The sequence below is a fragment of the Pecten maximus genome, chromosome 10 (genome assembly GCF_902652985.1).
Source record: "Pecten maximus chromosome 10, xPecMax1.1, whole genome shotgun sequence".
Lineage (NCBI taxonomy): Eukaryota > Metazoa > Mollusca > Bivalvia > Pectinida > Pectinidae > Pecten > Pecten maximus.
The window spans coordinates 11,405,227-11,417,869 of record NC_047024.1 but is presented as its reverse complement, the minus strand read 5'-3'; the positions used below and the strand labels follow the sequence as shown (position 1 = coordinate 11,417,869).

General features: G+C 39.4%; 1 protein-coding gene across 7 annotated transcripts in view; it reads left to right on the top strand.

Moving 5' to 3' along the window:
* The window catches only part of LOC117336064 (ras association domain-containing protein 10-like), a 37,672-nt gene extending 27,449 nt beyond the window's left edge, over window positions 1-10,223 (top strand). For 4 of the 7 annotated variants that reach the window (XM_033896422.1, XM_033896419.1, XM_033896424.1 and 1 more), the window contains one exon: window positions 8,195-10,223. In XM_033896422.1, coding sequence (XP_033752313.1) covers window positions 8,195-9,835 — 1,641 coding nt within the window. In that variant the 3' untranslated portion in view covers window positions 9,836-10,223. Of the gene's footprint in view, window positions 1-1,012; window positions 1,182-2,680; window positions 2,861-4,766; window positions 5,034-8,194 lie in introns of those variants that run through there. The other 3 variants (XM_033896426.1, XM_033896425.1, XM_033896423.1) reach the window with 3 other exon arrangements.
* The last annotated feature ends 2,420 nt before the right edge of the window (window positions 10,224-12,643 follow it).

Here is a 12,643-nt window from a genome sequence, read left to right as displayed (position 1 = left end):
TAAGACCCGTGTGTAAAAATGGGCGATACAAGGTCAGTCTGAACACAGGAAGTATCTCGACAGGCGTGTCTGGTCTGAAGACTTGACGACAGAGGACCTGGGACTACTTCTGTACGCCTATATCGGCTTTATACTAGCATTGATATTACACTATTGGAACCTAACATGCCTTCACACCGGTAACCGTTACAAAAACAGTATTCAGTTCGCTAGCAGCATGTTATATTGAATACCACCAGGTTTATATTTGCGTTTGGATTAAAGGTTTAAAATCGAATTTGGTTTGTTTGTTCGGTAAATGTGATAGATTAGATTCAAGAATCCTAAACCATTCCAGCTGTATACGATAGTGTAATCACGGTATTACTATATACATATCGGTAACACATCTCAATAGATTCATAAATATAATCACAAACGATTACTTTAGAAGGACGACTGTTCATCTTGAAGCTATAAAGAACTATATGTTAATGAAAATCAATACTTTATTTTCAAATGGTCGTAATTGTAAAACAAAATGTTTCGGGATTAATATCACATTTGTCACGAACATAACGAGATGGCCAGCAGATGTGCGCGTCACGTGCTCGTGGTGTTATTACAAGAAAAGTTATGCAATGATGTTTGTTCATTTAACAGGATAATGTCCCGACAGCTCTCGATTGCTTTGTGACCGGAAGTAGATGAGAAACCCCTGGGAGAGCCACAATGCTATGTTTAGAGAAATCACAATGATATGTTTGTGTCGATGCGGGAGTAATGCTATCTATGTTGATGTTTTTGAGAGCGAGTTAGGTGACTGTCGCCCCTGTAAGTCAGCCCTAACGTGTTAATCGACGCAATAATTGGTCAATCACAGGTAATTATAGGGGTGTCATGTGGTCGCGGCGGGATGACCGGAACTACAATGGCCACTTTGACGTTACCCAGCAGTGGGCGTGACCGGACCTCAGGGGCGTAACACGTAGGGGTGTTAATAATTAGTATTTTACACGAAGCTTATCTGTATCGGATTGCCTCTCCATGTATCCCATCACTCTCCTCCACATCGCCTGATTTAGAGGACAGTGTGTCGTTTAAATTCTAACATTGTAAACTCAAATACTGTACAAAGTGAAGTGAGCGTTATCCTTGTCCGGAGTATCCACATTAACGGACACTGTTTATATATCTGAGAGGTAGGTACTAATATAACATGGGCTCCCTGAGTTTCCGAGTCTGGTGATTACACCATGTGAGGGGAACTATGCGACATGTGATGTAAAAGGTGCCAGGAGTTTACTGCAGTATAACTTAAAGTGTGTATTATAGACAACATTAGTACGTAATCTCAATTATTTCGGAGTCAGGTTGCACGTTTATTTCATAAAAATTAACTCGAATGTTCAAAACAATTTGCCATGTCACCGTTGACGTGCAGAGGAACATTTAACAGTTTCGTCCTGGATCTGTACTATTTGAAATGATGTACGAGATGTAATTCCGTTAAAAGTAACAAAACATACAGAAGAGTTGAGTTACGGCAGGTGTCGTGAAATGTACACCTTCTGCATACCTGTCAATGTCACCTTCATATATGACCTCGGCCTAAAATACCTGTCTGTCACAATTTTATTTCAAATTAAAAAAAAAAGAATTTGAATTTTCAACGGTTGTGTAAACAAGCCATTATTAGAAATCTGAGGACTTATATAAATTGGACAGTGTGATTAAGTTGGGCGTCATTTCTGGTCCATTTTCCTACCGATTTGTATGAGTACTTGGCTGAGATTCCGTACAATGTAAGTAAAACTGGAACATGCGTGCATAAAGAATCTTGACGCCTTAACATCTGTGATTGGAGTTCTATATCAACACCTGATCTATCTTTGAAATGTTGTTCCTAACTCTATTCATAAAGTTAATATAATCAAAACTTATACTAATTTAAGACTCGTTAAAGAAACCATCTTCATGGAAATCTTGGTTTTCTTAATTTTATACATAGTGTATACAATATTATTTTTAGGAAATTGTAGATATTAACAGAATCGTCTTTTGAACTATGTTGATACCTTTAAAATGTGAAAACAGATATTATCGGACGAAGCCAAGCCTAGAGTAGAAATTCTTGTTAAAATTTTAAGGTGGGTTCATATATACTGCTACTACTGAATGATTAACATAGCGGAAAATTACTACCCGAGTAGGAGAGAAATGCTGATAACAAAGCCGGAAACAATACCAATCCTTCGTGTGTATGAATTGGCATAATTAACAACACATTAGCTTTGTTTCAGCCATAAAAAAACACAGGTATATTAACTAATCAGCCAGACCGCAATAACATGTTTTTGCAAACCTTGCTGATTGAACCCATAGAAATCCTCAGATGTTTTTGGTCAACTTATAAACCCTAAACAATGGATTTCCTCTGACGTAACACCTTGACCTAAGTCTTAGTATACTATGTAGGTAAGGTGGGTACTTAGCATTTGGCAGGTGATCAAGGCAAGTGTTGGGGATCGATTATCGCCCCTTTTGCGGCGTACTTAGGATATGCATTGAGTACGGATTAACGGATAATCCCCTACTCACACAGTGTAGGTAAAACATGGAGGATTTAGGTGTTCATTCATTGGTTGGTAGATTAAATATAGTATTAATAAACATGTTCTAAATCTGACCAATTTACCATACATTGTGTTTATACGCCTTGTTGGTGACGTAATTTGGTCATACATAAGGACCACACACTGTGTCCTCTCTGCTGGATCTATACTGTTGTCTGATGAATAGTGTGGATGTTTAAATGTTTGGAGTATTTATAATTAATTGGATTAAACTCTAAAGAGGAGAACCGCGGATTTGTTTTGAGGTACGTATGCCGTTGATATGAACTGGGTTCTTGTTGGGAAGACTGCCTGTGACTTTCGTGTTCTTTTCCGCGTTTAAAGTCTTCCATACAAATGTAACACAGCTTTCAAAATTGATGCATACATATTTGGGCATTCAAAATTGTGTAGAGGTACACCTTTGTATTTGGTAGGTTTTTATTAACTAATCCAAAGTCTGCGATATACTTGTCCAGTCCCACCGAATATGCAACAGCCAAACCGATACTCGAACCCGGAACCTCCGAACTCAAGACGTTAGCTTTATAACAATTTGAGCTACCTGACCAGCGTTCAGCCCAATCCACTTCCGCTAAATAAGTATATCTATAAAGGAAGAATATACAGAATATTGTGGTTCGAGAACTGAATCTATACGTATGCTAGGGAGATGGTCGGGAATGGTAGACGTTTAGTGTTGTGATAAAGTGAGTAACTGTGGATTTGTACCCGTTTCCCGTGTTATCAGGTAAATTCTACCTGTAATTAAAGTTCCTGCAATAAGTAACTCCACAGGTGTCCGCTGTGTTTATCTTACCTACACTGTGTACAGTTATCTGTGATAATCTACACCAAATAGCCAAGGTTTGTTTTGAGTTGGAATAGCATGACCATGTCTGTATACACCTCCGGGTCACACTAACCTTCCCAATATCCTGACCTCTCCTGTAGTATGTAATAACAGTACTACTACTCAGCTAGCCTGACCCGGGACTCTAATGGTAACCAGATTAAAGTAGGAGTGACAAAAGCAAGTTCACTGTCACGCGACATGTATTATGATACCATGGTGTACAGTTCTACACCTATATATAGTAAAAGTGCAACCCAAGGTCAAAGGCACAAGCTTTATATATTTTCAATTTTCAAATTTCAAAATTTCAAATTCTTGAGTATAGTGGTTAGTTGACACACGGGAACCGTTGACGGACTCTTGTGTCTCATTCTAGTCTCGTAGATGTGTGGTTGTTGTGGTATGAATGTGATGCAGACCCGGCCGTGGTGGAGTGCGAGTGATTGTATAAATTGGAATTATATGATAAAGGTTACCAGCTGGAGTTAGGAGGCCCCGGGTTCGAACCCCGGTCTGACCATTCATTGAATTTACTAATGCAATATAGTACGCAATACTGTTGTGGTTCAGCTGAAGTAAGCTGTGCGTTTTTGTATCAACCTAAGTTTATTGAATCTCGAAAACCTACAATACCATATTGCGTGACTACGTTTTCTTCTAGAGTTGTCTTTGGCATTGTAACTGTAAAAGTTTTATGTTGTTCCAACAATGCACGTGTGAGTCGGGGTTCGTGAGATACGAGTCGCCCTTTGATTCTGGTGTTGAGGTTCTGTGCAAAGCAATACCCGCCATGGTTTTAGCCTGGTCATGCGACTAACGATTTTCCCCACAAAGATTACGATGAGACGCCCAATGAACGCGCTGTACCGTGCTTTCCGCTCATTACATCGCATGGATACACATATCAATAATAAACAATACAGTTTTAGGAGCTGTATACATTTTAAATGATAACTGATACCTAATGCTTTAAATCGGAACTCCTGATCTCATCAGACAGAGAGAAGACATGGTGATCTATGGGAACAACGGTCGGTGTATCGGAGGATCATTCGCTGGTGTGGGGGACCATTGACAGTCAAGATTTGGTGGGGTCACATAACACAATACCCAATAAAGTATCAATAATAAAACCAACTAAACTTAGTCATCCAATCACCTCAATAAACAATTAAAACCGCGTCTGTTTCCATTTAACAGTTAGCACAATAGAAAATACCCGGCCGATAAAGTTTTATGACAATAACGGCCCTTTAGTATTGTCTCTCATGCTCAAATTCAGCTCTGAGTGTCCCATGGTCTGGTCGAGTACCTAATATAGCGGCCGTGTCTATGTATAGCGTCAGTAAGGATCGGACCGCGTAGTATTACACACGGGCTGATAATGTAGCGTTCACATTGAGTCGGGATGTAGTCCAACATCGGATGCTATGCTGGAAACATCATTGTGTACTGGTTGTCTACATCGGATACTTCACGTTCGATTTTAAGAGGAAACTGAATTTGAACAGATTGGATTATATAAACAATATTTAACTAAAATGTAATCACGAGAGGACATTTACCTGAATAATTCTGCACAGGTAAGCATTGTATGAAATGTCTGGATGAACGTGCATGTGTAATCACATGACCACCGTCCTTCCACGGATACAGTAAACATAGTTGAGCATGTACTTCGGAAAACCTTTGAGTTTGAAGTGTCTCTGCATAATTGATTCTCGTCGTTTACAAATTATGCAGGTCTTTTACAGATAATAAATGGTTTGGTGGTAAGAGGGTTCCTTAACACTCCACTGGTACCCCACGATAAACACGGACCCTAATAAAACAACTTATATTAGATGAATTATTTGAGATTCATGCTAATATATAAAGGTGTTACCGATCTAAATTTTGTTTTGCATTGATTTGTGCAGCTGAACAGTTCATTGTCATATCACGCTCCGTACATAGAAGAGTGTCATTTCGGTACATGTTTTCAGTGAATACGTGGCTCTGATTTGTGCTGCCAAAGTCGTGGATATTTCTACCAGTATTTACGGAACAGAGACCTTCGCTGATACAATTATCGTGAAATATTAATGCGCTAGATTCTATATCTGTGTGATCGTTCTCCGCGGCAATAGTTACTAATTATATTATCTCAGTACGACACAGCTAACTCCCCAGCGTCCAAGTCGAGTGTTTCATTGTCGAGTGAATCACACCAATATTTCATGTGCATTTTGTATCATTTATTAGAAAATTATTGTTTTGGTGAGGTCAACACGATTTTGCGACCTTTTGAAAACCAAATGATATTGTAATTGTTGAACAATAAGAACAGTGTGCATTTCTTTGTGTGAAACGGGACATTGCTTCCCTATTGTTACTGACGTGTATTAGTGTCGCTTAGACGGGTATGTAGTGTTACTGACGTGTATGTTGTATTACTGACGTGTTTGTTGTATTACTGAGTTGTATGTAGTATTACTGACGTGTATGTTGTATTACTGAGTTGTATGTAGTATTACTGACGTGTATGTTGTATGACTGACGTGTATGTAGTGTTACTGACGTGTATTAATTTTAGTGTTACTAAGTTGTATGTAGTATTACTGACGTGTATTTAGTGTTACTGAGTTGTATGTAGTATTACTGAGTTGTATGTAGTATTACTGAGTTGTATGTAGTATTAATAAGTTGTATGTAGTATTACTAACGTGTATGCAGTATTACCAATGTGTATGTAATGTTACCAACTTGACGTATGTATAAATGCATGTAGGCTGTTAGAGTTTGAGGGAGATGGTAGTTGACCTATGTCAGGTTCCAGATTACAGATGTGATTGATTCTTTGGAACAAGGCCAGGTTATGTGTGATTGTACACAGATTCCAGTCCCGGTCCGATTCAGGCCTGATCAATCTGTCGGATACCCGGAGTTTAGATCCCCCTCGAGTAATAACGAACAAATTCGACAGTACTCCATGTCAGGGGCCACAAGCAGCCCCGAAACACGTATGGATATATGAAGGGCTGGTATTTGTTGTTGTGTGAAGGGATTTGTTCATCAATCTCGATAAATCACAAATTAATCTGCGGTGTGAGGTTCTGTGGGATTCTTTGTGACTTGCAGCATACTCGTCATACGGAGTCGCTGACTCATGGCCACAAGTTTGATCAATTCTGGATTTGTCACAGATATTTAGCCGTACAACGCTGACCATGTATTGTTAGAGATATCTAACCGTGGGTGTCTAATCTTTGGATATGTTAAAGATGTGGTCAGATTTCGATCAAACTATAAATAACGCTTGTTCATTCACGTATCTAAGCCTCATTTCAAACCAATTTCATGGTTTTAAGTTATTTCCTGTATCCCCGGTCCCCCGTTATATATATATATATAATTGTGTGTATGTAGAAGTCTGTAGACCGAACAAAGCGTGTCACACGTGTAACTAATGATAAAATTGGATTTGACGCTTTAAGCACGTTTATGGGTAGAGTTAAAACATTAATGACCTCGGACACCTTAACAGTGCCGTTGTCTGGGTTACCCATTCACAATTTATCTTAAGTCTTGCTGTGATTAATAGTTTGTAGGAGTCTGAATTCACGTTTTATGATAAGATGACCTCGAAAGTCCGGATTTGAGCAGCTTTCTCGATATGACAGGCATTGTATGGTCGTGAACATGTCCACATATATAGAGACTATTAATATAGTTCTAAAGCCTCACCTCGCCCCCTCCCCCCGCCCTTCCCCCTCACTTAACCTCACCTCGCCCTCTCCCCCTCACTTAACCTCCCCCGCCCCTCACCCTCACTTAACCTCAGCTCGACTCTCCCCTCCCCACTCAACCTCACCTCACCTTCTCTCAGTTTACCTCGCCTCGACGCCCCCCCCCCCCCCCCCCCCCCCCAATCTCAACATCACCTCGCAAGTATCTACATTAAGTATACAAACATATATATAAACCAAGGTATCGTGACTTAAAGTTGTGTTAACAAAATATTTGGACTGAAGTGATACTATTCCAAACAATCTCGCATGCCCATTTTGGTAAGGATCTTACAAAAAAATTATTTTGTTGTTGTACGGAGTGTAATTTAATACGAATGACATCTCTTGAAATGAATTCCACAGATAAAGTCCGGGAATACTGGTTGTGATATGTTTGAGAGGTCTTGACATACCTGAATATAAACCTGTCCCTCTCAGCCTAAATAGATGTAATCTTATACCAAACTAAGCCCGCGTTTATTCATAAATATTTAAAACTCTGAAAGTCATTTTAGCTGGTGTTAATTATATCTATATATCGTTCTGACGGTGACCTATTTGACTACGTGGTCGTGTTGTGACGGTTGTAGTGGTGGGCCCAGTGTGCTAATATTACAGTGAATGTAAATTGTAGTCTGTATACAATAAGTTACACCATATATACATACGTCATACACAGAAAGTAACTTAAGGTGGCAGTGAAGCAGTGACGTCTCCTCTGACGGAACAATTTAGGATAAAATCAAATTATAATGATTTGTATTAAATCACAGACTTCACAGTAAATTTTGTACTAACTGATTTTGCTCTGACAATCTAGTTTTTATTCTATGTTTATGATACTGGCCAATGATTTGAAGAAGAAATACTTTCTTCTTAGTTTTGGTTACAATTCTCATCAAGTTTATTGTATACTTCACTACACGATTTTTTTACACATATTTAATGCATATTTGTTTATTTGTATATTTCAGATGGAAGTACAAGAAGCGATTGAGATTCCTGTGTGGGTGGAAGGAACGCAGAAATGGGTCACGGGACTGACGAAGAGGACAACTTGTGATGACGTCATATACGCACTTCTGTATCAGGAGGGAAAACAAGACCATGATTCCACAGACAATTATACCATGTACGAACGATGGAGGGACGTGGAGCGCCCCCTACAGGGGAGAACAAAAATAATTAAAATCTGGCGCGCATGGGGAGCGGAGCAGTACAATGTACAATTGACAATGAAGCACAACAAGGAGTCAGATGACTATGCAGAGTTTTTACATCATCGTCGCCGTAATCATCGCCGTTCACGTCATAAAACGAGAACAGAACGTAGTTCACGATCTAGATCGGACAATGATGACAAATACCAGTCAACAAACGACCGACTGAAAACCATGGAGAACCTAGCTAAACTGGTCATTACTCAGGAACGGAAACTCTATGACATTCATCACTGCATAAAAGACACTGACAAGAGGATCGACGGAATAGAAACGGACATGCATTACACGCGCATGGCCGAAAATGGCCAAGATTACCTCCAAAACGCGTACTTAGAAAATGGTCTTGAGGACAGTATGGACGAGTTCATGAGGAATGTAGATCCGGATAATTTAGAAATGTACATCCAGTTTTGTGAGCGTGTGATTAACTTGGAAAGTCGTATTCAGAGGGAAACTTCCAAAATTGAAGATTTGTCACTACAAATCCAGGAAAGTTCACATAATGAAGCTTTCTATGAAAATATTGAGGCAGCTAAAAACGGAGGGAATTTAGAAGTAGAATTGGCTAATCTTCAGGCCGATCTCAATCGCATGGTGTCTGCAAATATGATGCAGAAATATCAGGCCGCGCAAATCTCGAAGGAAATTGAGCAATGTGATCATTCACTAACCACCAAATTAGATACTATTTCACAACTTCAGAAAGAGCTTGAGGCTTTGGACAACTCTTACGTTACACATAAAGATGACGTCAGCAATAATGTATACAGTGTAGAAGACGCTGCGTCAAACTATCTGAGTGTTGTGCCGGAGAATCACAGTACTCCGTTGAGGAATCAGTACTACGAAGAAGCTGAATATGTGAATCTAGACTCTATCATCGGCATGTCACATTCGTGTGACCCGGACACGTCAGCAGACACGCGCGATACTGGAAAGGGTGACAGTTTTGACTCCGGCTGCGAGTCCAACCGGAAACAGCCGAACACGAGTGACCTTGACGACTCCTTCTCGGGTGATACCGACAATACGTCCAGTGACTCTCACTTTGGACAAGGCTCACAAACTCCCAGCAATTCAGTAGCTAAATATTCTTGCCGAAATTATTCACGGCTTCCAGAACGTTCTTGCCGCGAATACAGCCGAGTTCCGACAGGTCACGCAACTTATCAATGTGACGAACTGATCAGTGAGAGAATTAAGTCCGAGATTTACGTGTACAAATCCGCGAGGACATGTTATATGGACAAACACATGGCGTTTTCCGGTTATCGTTCAGAGGAGAGACAGAGCTACCGGAAGTCTGAGGAACACGACTCGAACTCCGACACGGGACTTAGTTCTCTACACAGTGACGAGTCGCCGACGTCATACCTGGAGACATTAGTTTGATCACAGTATTTATCATCTCACGTGCTACTCAGTGCTAAATCGTTATTTATGAAAACATATGAGTTCATTATATAGGACTCGGGACTACGTACTACTCAGAGATGTAAAATCACCACGAACCTCCGTGACGGACTACTTACTTGGTAAAAAATCCAACACATGACTTTAAGTGAATAGTCTGTGTACTCATAAACACCTCTACAGTGCCATGTGTGTTCATACTTTTGCGTAAGACTCGTTTGGACGGACATCCATAATGGTGTCCTGTTGTTACAGTATAAACCTATAAATAAGACATATGGAGACTGCCTTTTTGTATAGCGTATATCAATATTTATGTTCCGTCCAATTTATAAAATGAAATTAAAATAAGAAATATACAAATTTATGATTGTATTTATCCTTGCATGTTTAATGTGGTTTGATAACCGGTAAGAGCGTTATACAAGGTGTGTCCGTAAACTAATCGACCTGACGATCCTAAACTATTTAGAATAATTTTCAGCGATGTAACGACGTTTTCCATTGCTCAATAATACCAAACCTTTTCATAACCTAGTATTTAGTAATATTTACAAAGAAACAAAATATGTCAATGTAATCAAAGACCATATTATATAACCATATTTTCACAACCAAAAAGTTGAAGTAGCTGAAGACCACATAGCCATATTACCATTGGCTGTCTGTGTTTGATGCTATTTTTGCAAGCCAATGACATTGAAGCCGAATCACGTTACACTTGATTAACACTTGTACTGATAATGTTTATTTTTATATAGCGGGCTTATTGATAGATCAATTACCACCCTTTTAACAAGAAGCAGCACGGCTTAATATACCTACCAAAAATATTTTTGTTCTAATCTCCCCCCCCCCCCCCCCCCCCCCCCCGAGAAACTTAAGTGGGGTTGATTTTTTTCGACATCACGAACGTTCCTCTCTTTTCCATATAATAATGTGGAGAGACGAGTGTTATTTTAAAGGGTGTCCACTGAAGCAAACTGAATGACATCGTGTGCCTAAACAGTTGGCGCATAGGACAAATAAAAAAAAGGTATCTGTTTATTGATGATTATCTCAAATCTAGGCTAAATAATTATCATATCTATAAAAATAATTCAGCTGGCAATATATAACATCTTGTTAATTTCTAATATGTTCAAATAAATCTCAACACCAAATAATGTTTGGGTGAAAAGTACATCCTCTTTCATTATAATCATATGTCACCAGCTTACGTAATGCTGCAGATTTGGTTTGGCTTTGAAATATGCCTTCGGCTCAGTGGAGCAACACGTCTTAACATTATCAAATCTAAAACGGAAAAGATTGAGAGAGATTACACACAAGACCAGGGGACGGGTATTGAATCCCTTTGAGACCTGCCGTGGGAAACAGGCGCTATTTGTATGTCGTATCAACATCCCTTTCTTAAAATATAAAGCTACCCTGCCAATAATGTTGACTTTCTGGCAGAAAATGACAAAGTTTACCGAGGGCTTAGTCAGTAATATTGTGTGTTCAGCTACACAAACCAGCCTATATTGTAATGCTGGTCGGACTGGGACAGTAGTTCGGTATATAGCTGCACGGAGTTATATAGAGAAGCTCTATAGTGATATAACATAGTGCTTAATGATCACAGCTTGGTTGACGTCTGTAACGCTCAGTAAAACCAGGGTTCACCGAGAACACACACACGTCGTTAGCCCGTATTTAAAAGTCAGTTTAATATTGTATCATATACCCATGGACATTTATACACCCTTTAAGATTTTACCCATACCTATGTAATCTAAAAGTAAACACAGTAGATTGAACATCAAATTTCGATTTTATAATTGTATACATCAGACATATTTAAGAGTATTTAACCTTGATTATTACGGTACACGAGAAAAAAAAACCGATTTTTGTAAGACGAAGTCTGAAGGTTACTGTTATCAGTACGATGATAATGTGTTGGCAGAAAACAAACGTCAATATCTCATTAATTACGATTATGACAATAAAAACAATGCAAAGTAATTTCTTATAATATGTTTATTCAATTTGAAAGACGTTTCCGTGAGAACTGGATAAAACAGTTGTAAATTTCGTGAATAATCGTAGGCTATAATATTATGACTTTGCGGACGTGTACACTACAGGCGATTGTACACAATAAACCATCAACAACTAGCATTATTAGGAGTGGATTTCATATCTAATTCGTTTAACGTGGAGCAAATAGGAGGCGACGAGAGAAAAAGAGAGAGAATTTGAGATAGTGAGGGAGAAAAGGAAAAAACACTGGAGGTAGCGAGGGAGAAAAGGGAAAAACTGGAGGTAGTGAGGGGAGGAGAGGGGAAAATTGGAGGTAACGAGAGGAGAAGAGGGAAAAACTGGAGGAAGCGAGGGGGGGGGGGGGGGGGGGAAGGGAAAACTGGAGGTAGTGAGGGAAGGAAAGGGAAACACTGGAGGTAGTGAGGGGAGAAGAGGGAAAACTGAAAAGGGAAAGTACCGAGAGAATGAACATGTCTCGGCCAGGGGACATATAAAGCCTTCCTCAAAGGGGTGACCACTCAACTAAGGACCAAAATGAGGTTGTGTCAAGAGAGACATTGTAAATACGGCCTAAATAAAGAGGGGGAAAGATAAAAAAAAATCCCTAATTTTTCATTACGAAATGAGGGCGACGTGTACAATTCTTCCATACTTCCTGCAGCTCTGGGTCGAAGCGAATTATACTGAGTCGTGAATCATTACATGGTTTAAGTACGTAATACAAATAAACTGTTTCCCGCGGCAACCTTTGGCAATCTA